Raw genomic sequence first — 15,000 nt, 5'->3', positions numbered from 1 at the left:
GTTTTTTTTTTTTTCACATCTCCCATCTGCAATTTTAGCTGCAACCACTTTAAATAGCATGAGGTATATTATTTGTCCAAAGCATTCATTTCATGTAACTCGACCAAGCCTTCTTTCCATCAAGCCTGATTTCCCTTTTGCATGGCCTCACATGTATTGAGAACCCAGGAATGGAAACGGGGAGCAGATACAAGTAACATCCAACACCTAAGCACTAGGCGGAGAGAAATCTCAAACTCTTACCAGTTTGAACATTGATATTGCCAGTGGCAATGTCTGAGGCAAAGTCATTTGTAGACTTTTTACTTTAAGCACATTCAAGGAAGTTGAATAAGACCAAAATCGTGTTATCCCATTGTCTACAAAATAGATCCACACAGTACATATTTAACCTTGGATTTGTAAGTTGAACAAGAATTTGCTGGAAGTGTAACCTGGTACAGGGGACGAATACAATTATTTTTTACCACTTACACTGAAGCAAAGCATACCCTACTTCTCCCATTAAGCTTCCACTTTTTTTAATTCCATTTATTGTAAATTATTTTTGTTATTTTGAAAGAGTCATGGGTAACCCGAAAACACTGACCCCCGGTCCGCGGACCCCCACTACGGACCGGGTCCGCGGACCACCTATGGACCGGTCCACGGACTACCCCTACGGACCCTTCTACGGACCACCTCCCAAAATAGAATGAAAAAAAAAAAAAAATTAAGAAGAAATAAATATTTCAGTTATCGGTTGTCTAATAGATCGTGTCGGCGAAATTTCAAACTTTACATTTTGTAAATTCAACGTTCGTGGGGTAAAAGCTCGGGCGCAAGTTGTATCATTACACATTGCCATTTCCTTTGCTGTGGCCATACTGTATATGAAAGACAGTGAAAGTCTCCAGGAAGCCTCCGGGAAGCCTCGGAATTTGTGCTCTTTCCTCTCCACCATTTTGTTCAGCCCATTCTCACGTGGATTCGTGAACTCGTTCCAGGCTTCACAATTTGCTCAGCGCAGTTACAGATACGAACAAGCTTGAACGACCTAAAAACTCATCTTCCATAGTCAGATTGAGCCGCGAATGCGATGTAACAATTTTCCTTCTTTTTGCCATCGGCATCTCCTTACGCTGAATAAAGCTTATAGGCTTTTTTTTCGGGGGGACGGGGGGAAGAAGGGTGTCAATTACATTTGCACAGTGTAATACTCGAAAATTCACCGAGACGAGTAATCTATTAGACAACCCATGAGTGAAGTATTTATTTCTAATTTTTATTATATTTTTGGGAGGGGGTCCGTAGGGGTAGTCCGCGGACCCGGTCCGTAGTGGGGGTCCGCGGACCGGGGCTCAGTGTTTTCGGGTCACCCAAAGAGTCATAGCTCATTAGCAAGTTGTTTAAGATTCCTTTTGGTTAATAAGGAAACACAGCTGGCGAAACTCGATTAATCAAGCTTTACACAAGTTTTCAAGGACAAAACATTGCTTTGATTTCGAATTATTCAACCCTTTTCTTCGTAGGTTTTACTTCTCAGCTCTCTTACCGTCGAACGAAAACATAATATCTGTCAACAACCATGTTGTTGGCCAGCGATACACTGATACACTTCACACACAAGTCGAGATATCTAAGAAGGAAAGTGCCGAAGGTAGATTCAATTCCGGCAAGTTAAGATCGAATTCGAAGAGACCAGAAACGGAAATAATTTATCTTTCAACCGTAGAGATTCGACGAACCGCGAAGTTTCGATTCCTAAAATCATCTGTTTAGCACTGAAAATGGTGGCTTTGTAAATCGAGCAGAAGTCATCTACAGCTATTACTTGGCCTGCGGAACATTTCATATGGATGTCATTCCAGATTTCTTTCAGCATCGGATGTGAACGAACCTCCTATAAGTCATATTTCCACATCACCATCAGCGCATGGAGATGTTTGCCGTTCAGCGATCAGATGAAAATGAGCTCCGGGGAAAATTTCTTCCGGCATGCTTTGCGAGTTGTGTCTAACACCGTCTGATTCATGCCCTAGCGTGCATCATTGAGTTATGACAGTTATGATGCCCTCGGGAAGTTTCGAGAGCACCAAAGAAGCCTAAGTGTTGCTCGAGGCGGAACTATTTCTTGTTCAGTCTTACTTACACGTAAGTTGGACCTTTGTGATCAGATGTATGTTTGAAGACAATGATCACGCTTTAGTACACGTAGACGTGGACAGAACACATTCGCATCCTGTGTAGAAACAATCATCCCGGAATAACAACCTGTGGGTTTTTCACAATGTTGCGGTATTAACCTAATTACTTATATACCCGTATTAGGAAGTTTGATTGACGGAACTCACTTATCGGTCGGTTGCGTAGCAGAGAAAACGATAACGAGATATTTCCGCACTCCAGGGGCGAAACAGATTCGTGGTAAGTTTCGAATCCAAAGCTAGAATTCAGCCTTTAGCTGGATAGGTTCTCGGTAACACGACTTGAGAAACTATTGTGTGCTAGCGAGTACACAAGAGATCGGTTCTTCGAATTTGAAAGCACAATGATTGACAGCTGTATAGTTTTTGGCCGTTCAGTATTCATCAGTCATTGATCATTTTAAACGTGTTTGGTCAGAAACGGTCTAATGATCATCTATTAAATTCATGTCTGTAGTAATGTCTAGCTAATAAGCATAGTTAAAGAAAACTACAATTAGCTGCCTTCCAACTCAAGGAAAGACAATCAAAACCAGCAACAATCAGAGGAAGATCGACGATTAATAGTTTGAAAATTGTCATTCTAAATCATTTTGCACCCTGAGAAGGTAAATTTGGTAGGACGTTTCGGAGACACAATACAAAGCAATGAATAACAGCACTTTGCCGTCTAATTCATCATCAGCGGACTTCAAGTTCTTTCTTTACACACAGCTCGCTACTGGCATCTCCTTGGCAGTTCTATCACCAATAACAATCACGAGTAATGTGTTATTATTACTCACTATCTCGAAGGATCCTCTCAAATGCTTCCGAGCTCCAGCTACGTATCTCATCATCGCTTTAGCCTTGGTCGACTTAGCGACGGGCCTGCTTGTTGAGCCTTTCTTTGTAATGTATCGTGTGGCTAGTTATATGCAATGGTCCTCTACACCAGGAGAGCCATACAACAGTTTGAGCCAAATTGCAACTTGGATTTCCACCGTGGTCCTCAACACGTCGTTTCTGTTTGTTCTGGGTCTTATTTGGTCGCAGTTTCTTGCCATAACATACCCGCGTCACCATCACTCAGTCGTGACAACACGTACGATCTTCGGGTTTGTTGGGTTCTCGCTCGTTTACTTCACCGGATTTGCGTTGCTGCAGTTCGCGGGAGTTTCCACGTTTACCTTGTTGCAAGTAGACCTGCACCTTCACGCAACACCTGTCACGATCTTGCTCATAATCGGTTGTGGCATGCTTTTGAAGTCGTTTCATCGATATGCCACAGCGTCTCGTGAGTTTGTGGTTGCGCGCAGCCAAGAGGATCGAGACAAGATCAGGCCTCTATCGAAACAAATAAACGAGAGACAGTTTACGATTGTAATCTTACTGTTATCAGGAATTCTCATATTGTGCACTCTGCCTCATATCATTACTGTCCATATCATCTTTTACAAGAAGCAGGAAACTCTACAAGAGAGCCTCGATTTGTGGGCCGCGACCACTCTCGCGGACGAAATGATGTTTCTGAAGGTGGCATTAGATGCGTTCATCTACGCGTGGAGACTGAAAAAATACCGAAGGTCGTTGAAACTAGTGATTACTTGCCAAACACATCAAGCCGAATCTGTAGCCCTTGAAATGACAACAGTGACGAACAATGCTCAAAGTTTAAGCCGTTGTCACTGACCTGAAACGATTTAAGACAGACTCCAAACACTTTCCACTGTCAGTTGGGCGGTGATTTATGCTGGCTGGATGTTGTACTGTAATTTTATCGAAAGGACGCCAAAAACTGATGCGAGGCTGCTACGGTGCTCGCAAGACTGAGATACCGTTTTAGACAAGTGGAACCATTGAAATGTAACCTCTATTGCAACTGGCCTTTATCGAAGAGCTGGTTCTTTTCTCCAGGATTAATTAATTAATCGAACCAAACCGAAATAGTAAGACTCATGATTAATCGACATCACTCTAGTCGTTCGATTGTTTTTTTTTTTCATTGCTTTGGCAATCAAACACAATCGAACTCTACCAAAGTTTTGGTGAGTTCGATTACCGAACTAAATCGAACCAATCTAACTGAATTGGTTCGATTTTGTTCGAATAAAAGCGCACAAATACCGATATAAACTATGTTCATTTATATAACATATATTTTTATTACTGTAAGAAATTCAAAAGTCCATAAGATGTAGGAGATAATACTACGCGAAACATTAACAGCATAGCAAACTGAATGAAACCGCCCTGGTAATAAAAAGTCCCGGGCGGGTTAAAACTCCGTTAAAACTGCGTTTTGAGTAACGTGGCCTTTTGTTAGGAAATTTCATGCTAAGAAAAGGCGCTAATTCTTCTTTATTCAATCATTGTTTACTACTTGGTAGATATTACATTTACTCCTGTAAGTAATTACATTTATTTCATCATGCATTTATTACATTTAATCCTCAATAGAATACGTTAATCAGGTTAGATGCAATTTAAAAATAGAAAAACACGTTTCAATTGTTACAGGAACACAAAACGCATTCCAACAGAAGGGCACAAAATACTCCAGTCATTAAAACGCCCTGATCTCTCCTTTGACCTGTTGTTTAAACAGCAATTTACTTGAATGATATTTAGGTTCTCCTTTTGCCAAAGGAACAACTTTACTTCAGTATTTCATGACCCTATATTTCGCTTTCTTTCCTTTTTCTTTAGTTTTTGTTGTATATTTACTTTTGTCCGTTGTTAGAACAATGTGTTAGTGGCAGTAGTAATATTGTATCTGTTAGCTGTATTATTTTTAGTTTTGACCCTATTAGTCGTATTGTCGTTAATTAGAATCGATTCTTGGTAAAAAAAAAAAAAGGTATGTTAGTATTTTAGATATTGCTAGTATTGTAAGCAATGTTGATTGCTATTGTAATTTGTAAGTAATGCTTGTGATGCAAGTAAGTTTAGTCTCGTAATATTGTAAATTGCAAAAACAGAAAGAAAAAAGAAAAGGCGCCATTTATCAACATCTTACTGCGTCTGCGGATATGTTGCTTAAGCTTATTATTATCATTATCATTATCATTATCATTATTATTATGCCTTAGTTATTTCGACATGGACACTCGTGTTGTTGGGCTTCAAGATCACAAATAACTTGGAGACTTGTAGGAAATCTAGGTGAGCTTTCAAACACGTCTTTGCGACCCTTATAAACGGAGACAAACATTCTCTTGACTGTCATGTGAGGAGTACCACATGCAGGGGTAGTGTTTATCTCAGGTAGACTCCAGTGCGCATATATAAATGAATGGAAAATGTACAGCGAGGACCTGACAGCAAAATAAGTGTTACACTCGTAGCTTGTTCATTTTAAAACTGTTCTTTGCATGTATATAGTCCAAGATAAAAAAGCAGCAGGTCGATCTCAATGAATTGAGCGGCGAGCGGCGAATTCGTGAGAAGGGAGAAGAGATTTGCATATTAGATTAATCATTTCTATATCCCTGTTAAGTTTCGTTCGTGCATATGATCTGCATTAAAGAAAAAACTGCTTTGTGTCCAGTCTAGGGATTCTCTTGTGGTTCGTTTACATCACACTAGGTTCAATTCTTAAAAGAAATTGACATTCAAAACGAGAGAAAACCCAGTTTAGTCGGACTTGCCGACGACCAACGTTATCATCACTGACAACTAATAGGCGCCAGCTTGTTCCACAAAACTAGCAAATCGCTAAACTAGAACAATTTTAACGGAAGCCGACAAATTATAACCCGCAAAGAGGATCGTTCCCTATACGATATCTGATTAACTTTTAAACTGTCTTTTGAGATGAAAGATAAAAAGGGGTAACGTAAATAAAGACTGACTACAAATTTCGTAATTTAGAAGACAAACAAAGTTTGCTCCCTTTGTCAGTTTCCTTCGAGAATTTCAACACTTCAAGCAATTTTGCCTTTGAAATTATGTAGTATCTGCCAACAGTAAATGACAGCCCTTGACATCTTTTAATCGCAGCATCATATCGTTGACATGTATTGGTTGTTCCTGAACAAACACTCGGTAATCTTTGCATTCAGAAACAACAAAAGAAATGAAATTATTTTTTAACTGCCTTTTAAGTTGAACTCAGGAATATGTTTCGCAATCATTAGAAGAAAGAGCTGACCCGTCATCATCGGACTCGTACTGCATTTACATTGATCCTCTCTCGGTTGACTGAATTTTTATCGCAGGTCTAGGAACATGACGTGAATTTAAGTGGAAGGCGATCGATATCCTATTTAAAAATCGCATAGCCACCGACAGCTGCGCCCTTTTCGTAATTCACGACCAAGTAATTTCGTTTCGTAGTAAGTTCTTTTGGCTGCAAATCGAAGGAATTGACAAGGTTTGGCGGAGAAAATTCACAATTACAAAACGTTACATTCTACCTCACAACTGACAACGACCACTTTGAAATCAAAGGTTATCCGGCTTCGCATCGCCACAAACTGCATTTAATTGTTTGAGGAAAAAGTTTTAGGCGACTGTATGACGCCATGAGTAACAGTACTAATTCTTATTTGACAGACCACAGATTTTATTTTTACACCCAGTTCGCTACTGGCATCTGTCTGGCGATTCTGTCACCTATAACAATAACTAGTAATGTGTTGTTACTGCTCACCATCTTCAAAGATCCTCTCAAGTGCTTCCGTGCACCAGCTACGTATTTCATCATCGCTTTAGCCTCAGTTGACTTAGCAACGGGCCTGCTTGTTGAACCTTTCTTTATAGTGTATCGTGTTGCAAGGTATGTAAAATGGTCCCCTACGCCAGGCGAGCCGTACAACACCCTACAACAATTTGGAGTTTGCTTGTCTTACGTGGGCCTCAACGCATCCTTTTTGCTTGTTCTTGGCCTCATTTTAACGCAGTACATCGCCATAACATACCCGCACCACTATCGCTCAGAAGTGACAACCCGCAGGGTCCTTGCTTGTGTTGGGTTCTCGTTGGTGTACTTTACCGGTTTCATTCTGTTGCAGTTCGTTGGGGTTGTCCAAGTGATATTATTTCAAGTAGATCTCCATCTTCACTCTACTCTGATAACGGTTTTGCTTATCCTTGGTTCCGCGATGCTTTTGAGATCATTTCGCCAATTCGCCAAAGTATCTCGTCGGCTCGGAGGCTTGCGCAATCTTGAGAATCGAGTTGAGGGCGGTTACGCGGGTACTCCTCGAACGAACAGAATTTGCGAGAAACAGTTTACGATTATAACCTTGATTTTATCAGGAATTCTCATCGTGTGCTCTCTTCCCCATCTTATCACCGTTCATATGAAGTTTTACACAAAACAGGAAACCTTGCAAGAGAAAATGGAACGCAGCTTCAGGACAAACTACTGATACCAGTTTTACATGTACAGCATCCTTTTCGCTGTTATTTCATTGACGGTTCATATGCGAACATTGATGAGTTTGATCTTATAGCTGCAGACCGAACTAAAACTGACATCAGAGTAACGATTATACAAACGGACCTCTACAAGATGCAGCAATACTTACGGAGACTTTACTATTGGCTTCTTTTGGGCCCACTCATCACTCTCGAATGGCTCAGACGGAGAAAGAAGCTTCGTTGCTTGTCTAGTGGTCAACAAGTTGAAGGAGCCCACGTACCAGAGGAAACTACTGTCGAGTCAGAGCTAAACTCAGCAGCTGACCACCAGAAGACTCAGAGAAATATTAACAAAGAAAAGGAACATGAGCAAACTGGAGGCAAAACACAACCGCTACTTATCGAGTTAAACGATCCTTGCAGTAACGGAAACACCGTGAGCCCGGAGCTATTAGACGCGTTTTAACTTACCTTAGAAAGCTGTTCGGCAAACTAGCTGTTGGTAGTGGGTATGTTATTCTCATTATAGTAGCTCTCCCGGCCCTGTAGGTATATCCAGTGGAGGATGGTCTTTTTTTCGATTCGATCAAAACGAAATTCAGCAAAAAACTTTTTGGGATGACATTATCGCACCTTATCATTCTTTTTATTCTTATGTGATAATTTGGTTATCATTATTCTTTGACACCTTTCTTCCTTTGTTGTGGTCACCTCTTCAAATATTTTGTTTTTTTCTCTACAGTAGGTTTGCCTGTAAAGCCACATGGACCGTCCCAACCAACTTTTCAAAACTGATTCGAAGTGATTGGTTTGCATCAAACATGTATTTGCTCATTTTGGGTGTTGCTGTGCCATACTGTTCCTCAGAAGATTCTTTAGCCTTGTTTAGTTATTTTACAAGCTACAAGACGGTCTGCACAATCTGTAACGTGCTTTTCGTTATCATCCTAAACAAACACAAATTTGTCACGAGGTATGTCTTCTTCATCACTATATGCATGATCTGTGCTTATATTGAAAGTAACATAGTAGCCGTGTTTTATTTTATGTTGAATTCTAAAGGCTCGCTCACCGACCTTAATCTTACTGCTCTGCGCACGGTAGCCATTGGTCTCACTTTGACTCTCAGTTTCAGCTACTGTATGCACATCATTCACAAGCTTACTGAGCCACAGGAATCTTTGTTTGAGGGACTGGGAGAAAAGTGAGTGAATATTTCAGTTACCTGTTTTCGTGTAGAATTTTTTCGTATCATTCAATGGTGCACTAAATATAAATCTTAGTGAAGCGGTCGATCACGCATCGCAACCTTTTTGTTCGTGACAACAGACATTGCGTGACCTTCACAAGTAGACTTCAGTTTTCGACAACTTGCCTTGGTAATCTGAATAAGCCTTCAACTATACGAAATCATTAAATAAATTGATCTTCTCTTGCCGACTGCCTGAATTGTTTATACCTGACAGAGGCCTGACACAAAATGTTAACCAGCAAACAAAAATAATATATAAATTGGGATTGTTTTCTTTGCTTTTTAGATGTTATTGTATATAATTTTATCAGATTAGAGTAGATTCTGAAATGGCCTGCGTTCGCAGGCTGGTTCTGAACAACTTGTTTCGTGTTCGTATCTGTAGTGGTTTGATCAAGGTTCTCTCAGATCTAACAGAAAAACAAAAAGCCGTTCAGTTGCGAAGCAAATCAGTTACAACCAAGCCCGGGGAATGGGGGGGGGGGGAGACACTAACACATATGGGCTACATAGGTATGTGCCGCTGTGAAGGTTATGGTTTTCAAGCAGTTTACTCTAGGATAGGGTATATAAATCAGAGCGTTTGGGTCTAGAATAGGGTATCATTTTTCCCAAAACTGACTAGTTGGTTGAAGATTTTCTCTAGACTAAGGAAACCAGGAATTGCCACTCAAAAATATAAAAAAAAATCAAATCGGCAAGTTTAAATTTACGCAAATCAGCCGCAATAGTGTCGATAGATAGGGGGATTTGGGGAGTTTACTCTAGTATAGGGTAGCAAAATTCAGCTGAACTACCTCTGGTATAGGCTAAGGGCTCCAGGGACCCAGCAGCACATCCCCACCCAGAAATTCCCAGAGTACCCCCCCCCCCCCCCCACCAAGCAGCTAGGAAACTCTGATGTAATTATCAGGTTTCTGATTCATTCATATCTGTTGCAACAAAAGGCTATGTGGTAAATTGGGTCCTTCACGGGTTCTAATGGGAGTCACGGTAGCGAGTAAGGCAATCAGCAATGAGCCAGAATAAAAACAGCTTGAAATGTTTTTAACTAAACAGGCGTTGCTAAAAAAATATGTAACTTTCAAAGTACACTCTTTTTTTCTATAAAAGATTTCTTCTAAGAACATTGAGGCTGAACATACTAAGAACATGCCCTAGACTGAAAGTCACTAGAAGAAGTTTATTTCGACAATTTTTTTAAAGAACAGTATATGACCCTGGCAAAATGTAGAACTTGAGTGTAGTGCAGTCCAGGAACCAAATGCTTTTAGAGATATATTTGAACATAAATGATGTCTTATTGCGTGGTTCATCGTAGAACATCTCCAGTTGTATGGCTGTCTGATCGTGTTCTCTGCAGGACTATTGGAATTTACAATAAAACAACCTAAAACCTCCCTAGAAATAATAACTTATCTTACGAAAATCATCAGGTTCAAATCTAGGAACTTCCAGCCTCTGTCCAAATGTCAGACGTTTTCAGTTATAAGAGTGTATGTTTCACTCTCTATAACGCAATGTAGCCCGATCTATAGGAATTAACAAAGTATCGAGATTTTATCCTAGAAATAAACTGCAGTGGCGGATATAAGGGAAAACGCCACCCCCCCCCCCCCCCCTTATTTTGGGTAAAAGAAAAGGCAGAAGGAAGAAAAGTCGGCAGGGCAAGCAAAGAAACCTCCCACTCCCACCCTTCCCTTTAGCTCAAGGTCTGGATCCGCCACTGATAAAGTGTAACAGAGAGAGTAAATGATAGCTTAAATTCGTTCTTGTGAGGTCTGTTCAGCTTATAAAGTGCTTTCACTCACGTGGCAAGCAGTCATGAAAATATTTGAAACGTTAAACATATTATTACATTAATTGTAATTGACCTGAACTGTAATCAGGCCGAGTCATACTGTGACAGAATTTATACTGCATGTAATAAGAATCAAATGTCCTAGAGATTATGCAAGAATTGATTATTTCTGCAACAAGACAGTTCACACTGACAAGTACAAGTATTGTATGCTGGTTCGTATTTTTTGCTGAGTGAGATATAATTGACTTGAGTGCGTAATAGCAAAGTAGATAGAGCTGTTAAATGATATTCTCCTGGTTAATTAAAGGTTTTACTATAGACACTGTACATTAATTAGCAATTGCTTGAAAATTATTTCTAAATTACACTGGGGGACGAGGCACACATTACATGAGACCTCGTCAGTCATAAATAATGTATTTGAGGTTCGATAATCCTTAATAAATAAAATGGTTCTTGCTTTAATTTTGTGTTTAAAAAATGTTGTATGTGTGTTTAAAGGTGATAGAAGAAAATGGGACAAGGGGCAAGCGTTTTTTATGAAAAAGTTCAACGACCATACAAAATGTTTTGTCCAGCGGTCACACACTTGAATTGTGTAAAATTTACCAGGCTTACAATATAGAAATAAAAAACGCGCCCGAGTGCATTGTTGAGTTATATAAGCACGCGGGAATTTTTAAGAACACGAGAGAAGTGCATAGAGAAGCACGAGGCGCAGCCGAGTGCTTCTCGCACTTCTCGAGTGTTCTTAAAAATTCCCAAGTGCTTATATAACTCAACAATGCACGAAGGGCAAGTTTTTTTATTTCTTTTATAAAATGTAAACCACCACATTAACATAAAGACTTATTAAACAAGAAAAGGATTGCGAATTTTAATTAATCAAAATAAGTATTCTCCTTACATGTACATGCTTTCTTTTTATTGGCTTAAATGCTGAATGAAAAGTAAAACCGTTCCCTTTGTGGCAAGAAACAAACGTTTTCTAAAAAAATTCAGAACGGTTCTAAAGAAATTAATACAGCAAAAAGAATCTTCGAAAGCTGAAGCAGTTCCCCAGTTCACTGACTTTTGCTCTGAGGAGGATAAAGATTGATTTGCATTGAACCGATTGTGCAAGAATTGAACATGCCGCCAAGCATTTCGCTGTGGATCGTTGTGGTGGATGATCGGCTGTGCGTTTCAACCACTCTGCCTGATACTTCTGCTGCTTTTGGCTGACTAAAAGGCTCATAGCATTGTGGAGATTTCTGTTTTGTCTGCTCGGCCCCTTGTAGAGCAGTAGACAAGACATCACTACATTTCCTGAGCTGGATAGACGACGGACGAGAATTGTAATGCTGGAGACTATTCGGGTTTCTGTGTCCCGAAATGTGGCAGATGTGGCGATCTGACAAACCGGCTTGAGACCACAAGGTTATCGCTGTCGCCCGAACACAGTGATTTGTGTAAACTTTGGAAAGCTTGGCCTTTGTACTTATTTCTTTCATCATGTTTCCAAGAGTGTTGACACCAAGCGGGCGGTTTTCGTACCAGATTTCGGGTGTGATGGCGGATTCATTCCAGTCGCGTCGAGGTTGCTGAAATAAGGCTTCGCATTTCGGATTCAGCTTGGAGATATACAAGCTCAGCGCTCGGTAGCCGTCGTTCTCACTCTCTGTTTCGTACATACGAGCCGTCTTCTCAAAGCTGGATCGGTCTTGAAGTCCACCGGGATGGTTTTTGGTGGTCTCGTCGTGGGTCATAGTAACGTAGCGCTTGCCTTGCTCGTCTACTTCAAATGCAAAACTCGTCGGCTTCAAATTTCTCTGCCCTTCACGACTTCTTCTACACCAGTAGAGAACAACATGGAACATCTGCGAACAGTAAACAACAGCCTTGGACACATTTTCTGATCCCTTTATAGTCTTGTCAGATATTGTTGTTCTTGTGCAAACGTTGCATATAGAAACAGTTGATCAAACACAAGGCGATTCGTTTTTAAGCTGCATTACCTTTAAAGCCGGATGAAAAAGAATTCCAATCGTTCGGACATTATACTTAAAAGCTTCACCAAAAGACATTTAATAAGTGGCCTTTTACCCCGTAATCTCGTGCACCTAAACGCTCGAACTCATGCATGCCTTGGCAAAAAAAAAATCGAGAAAATTGGATCTCTGCTGGCAGTATCGGAAAGGAAAGCTTAAAACAGTCCTGTGAAGACAACGCCCGAGGTGTAAAATTTCTGTTCCATGCAGGCATATTCCAGTTGATGTTTTCGGCACTGGATCGAGAGGCACGCCATTCAAGCGGTCCGGATACCCGACAGACAATTCTCTTCTAATTTGATACATACGTCTACGCCGACAGCTGTGTGGATAGTCTTCACCTATATTGTCCATCATTAAAGCCGGATTCTGAATTCTCCTGAATTAGACTCTCACTACTTGTCTTTGCAAAACTAGCCACTGATTCACCTTTGCAATTAGCGGTATCATTCGAATACTAGATTAGTCAACTGGAAACTACAACTTTAACGCCGATCAGAAATCTGTTGGTTTACAGCCTGACAAAAGGAATGACTTAATGACACGTTTTCGACGAACGGTTGACACCATGAACAACAGTTCTTTGCCATCTGATTCACCAACAACAGACTACAGACTGTTCCTTTACACCCAGCTAGCTACTGGCATCTGTCTGGCGATTCTATCACCTATAACAATCACAAGTAATGTGTTGCTACTATTTACTCTGTTTAAAGATCCTCTCAAATGCTTCCGTGCACCAGCTACGTATTTCATCGTCGCTTTAGCCTTGGTTGATTTAACAACGGGCCTGCTTGTTGAGCCTTTCTTTATAATGCACCGTGTGGCAACGTATGTAAAAGGGTCCCCTGCTCCATGCGAGCCATACAACACCTTATACCAAATCGGAGTTTGGTTGTCTTACGTGGGCCTCAACGCGTCCTTTCTGCTTGTTCTTGGTCTCATTTTAACGCAGTACGTCGCCGTAACATACCCGCACCACTATCGCTCAGAAGTGACAACCCGCAGGGTCCTCGCTTGTGTTGGGTTCTCGTTGGTGTACTTTACCGGTTTCATTCTGTTGCAGTTCGTTGTTGTCCCCAAAGAAACCTTGTTTCAAGTAGATTTGCATCTTCACTCGACACTGATAACGGTTTTGTTAATCCTCAGTTCCGCGATACTTTTGAGATCACTTCGCCATTTTGCCACAGAATCTCGACGGCTTGTAGGGGAAAGTGGCGTTGAGACTGGAGTGCATGGGAGACACACAGGCAAACCTCGAACGAACAGAATTAGCGAGAAACAGTTTACAATTGTTACCTTACTTTTATCAGGAGTTTTCATCGTGTGTTCTCTTCCCCACATCATTACAGTCCATATGAGATTTTACAAGAAGCAGCACACTCTACAAGAGAGGCTTGACCTTTCTGCTGCGATCACTATTGCGGACGAAATGATGTTCGTGAAGGTGGCATTAGATGCGTTCATCTACGCGTGGAGACTGACAAAATACCGCAAGTCGTTAAAACTTGTGCTGACTTGCCGCAGGAATCAAGTCTTACCCGAAACTACTGAAGTAATGACGATGGAGAATTTCACTTTTCAACAGTACAATCCCGAACTCTCGTCAAATCATCAAGACCGTCCCAAAATCAACCTCCACGACCAACTGTAGTGAACCTAGCTCGTATTTGGCTATGACAATAAATTTTTAGTGAAATCCCATTGAAACATATATAAACAGCCATGAAGATTGTGAGAATATTTATCCCAGGTATGGAGTTTAAAAACCGAAGTTGTCGCGACACTTCCAGAGATATGAAGTTCTTTGTGAATTATACAAGAGAACCAAACTGTTCCTTACTGGTCCTAGTCGAGCGGCCTCGGGTGTGGAATCAGTTACAAACTTCTTCACCCAATTTAAACAATAGAAAACTTCGATTCTTACCGGTAGCAGAATGTAGTACTACGACCCCAAACAAGTAGGGTGCTCTCTTCCGAAATAATTTTAGGGCGATGGTGCAAAATAAGAGCTTTTTTATTATATCGTTGAAAAGCATGCTACTAACATTCTTGACTCAACACATGCCTTTCTTAAACTGATAATATTCCTAACTTGATTAAGCTCGAGCACTGTGTGTCGTTCTGTCTTAACCTGACGGTTTGGTTTTCCCGGACATAAAGCTAATGCATCGTCAATGCAGGACGAACCGGTGCGAATAAAGTACTTCTCGGCCCATAATTACGGCTTTGTGGAAGCGGTCGACTTATACCTTCTTTCGCTTGATATTTATTTGCCCATGCATTAAGTTTTCTGGCCGCATGAAGTGTTTGAACAGCATTGGCAGGTGTGCATGTTGAAATAAAGACAGACGATAAAAGTTTTGTCGAATGTTGCTTAAG

General features: G+C 40.7%; 5 protein-coding genes across 5 annotated transcripts; 4 read left to right on the top strand and 1 right to left on the bottom strand.

Moving 5' to 3' along the window:
- The first annotated feature begins 1,333 nt into the window (after positions 1–1,333).
- Positions 1,334–5,178, top strand: LOC149096832 (uncharacterized). Its single transcript, XM_089280244.1, has one exon. The coding sequence runs from the start codon at positions 2,835–2,837 to the stop codon at positions 3,855–3,857; it is 1,023 nt and encodes a 340-aa protein (XP_089136370.1). The 5' UTR covers positions 1,334–2,834; the 3' UTR covers positions 3,858–5,178.
- An 894-nt stretch (positions 5,179–6,072) lies between these two features.
- Positions 6,073–7,620, top strand: LOC110065541 (uncharacterized). Its single transcript, XM_089279553.1, has one exon. The coding sequence runs from the start codon at positions 6,692–6,694 to the stop codon at positions 7,538–7,540; it is 849 nt and encodes a 282-aa protein (XP_089135679.1). The 5' UTR covers positions 6,073–6,691; the 3' UTR covers positions 7,541–7,620.
- Positions 7,594–8,104, top strand: LOC149096831 (uncharacterized). The gene has a single exon (XM_089279555.1). The coding sequence runs from the start codon at positions 7,684–7,686 to the stop codon at positions 7,996–7,998; it is 315 nt and encodes a 104-aa protein (XP_089135681.1). The 5' UTR covers positions 7,594–7,683; the 3' UTR covers positions 7,999–8,104.
- A 3,333-nt stretch (positions 8,105–11,437) lies between these two features.
- On the bottom strand, positions 11,438–12,447 carry LOC149096830 (uncharacterized). The gene has a single exon (XM_089279554.1). The coding sequence runs from the start codon at positions 12,445–12,447 to the stop codon at positions 11,653–11,655; it is 795 nt and encodes a 264-aa protein (XP_089135680.1). The 3' UTR covers positions 11,438–11,652.
- On the top strand, positions 12,433–14,532 carry LOC110065574 (uncharacterized). The gene has a single exon (XM_020772720.2). It carries the CDS (start codon positions 13,157–13,159, stop codon positions 14,270–14,272), a length of 1,116 nt encoding a protein of 371 aa, XP_020628379.2. The 5' UTR covers positions 12,433–13,156; the 3' UTR covers positions 14,273–14,532.
- The last annotated feature ends 468 nt before the right edge of the window (positions 14,533–15,000 follow it).

Source organism: Orbicella faveolata, unplaced genomic scaffold, assembly GCF_042242905.1.
Source record: "Orbicella faveolata isolate gen_17 unplaced genomic scaffold, um_ofav_v1 contig_47, whole genome shotgun sequence".
NCBI lineage: Eukaryota > Metazoa > Cnidaria > Anthozoa > Scleractinia > Merulinidae > Orbicella > Orbicella faveolata.
This window is presented reverse-complemented; position numbering and strand designations above follow the sequence as displayed.

Coding starts and splice junctions, on each gene's coding strand:
- LOC149096832 (XM_089280244.1), top strand. CDS start 2,835: ATGAATAACAGCACTTTGCCGTCTAATTCATCATCAGCGGACTTCAAG.
- LOC110065541 (XM_089279553.1), top strand. CDS start 6,692: ATGAGTAACAGTACTAATTCTTATTTGACAGACCACAGATTTTATTTT.
- LOC149096831 (XM_089279555.1), top strand. CDS start 7,684: ATGCAGCAATACTTACGGAGACTTTACTATTGGCTTCTTTTGGGCCCA.
- LOC149096830 (XM_089279554.1), bottom strand. CDS start 12,447: ATGTTCCATGTTGTTCTCTACTGGTGTAGAAGAAGTCGTGAAGGGCAG.
- LOC110065574 (XM_020772720.2), top strand. CDS start 13,157: ATGACACGTTTTCGACGAACGGTTGACACCATGAACAACAGTTCTTTG.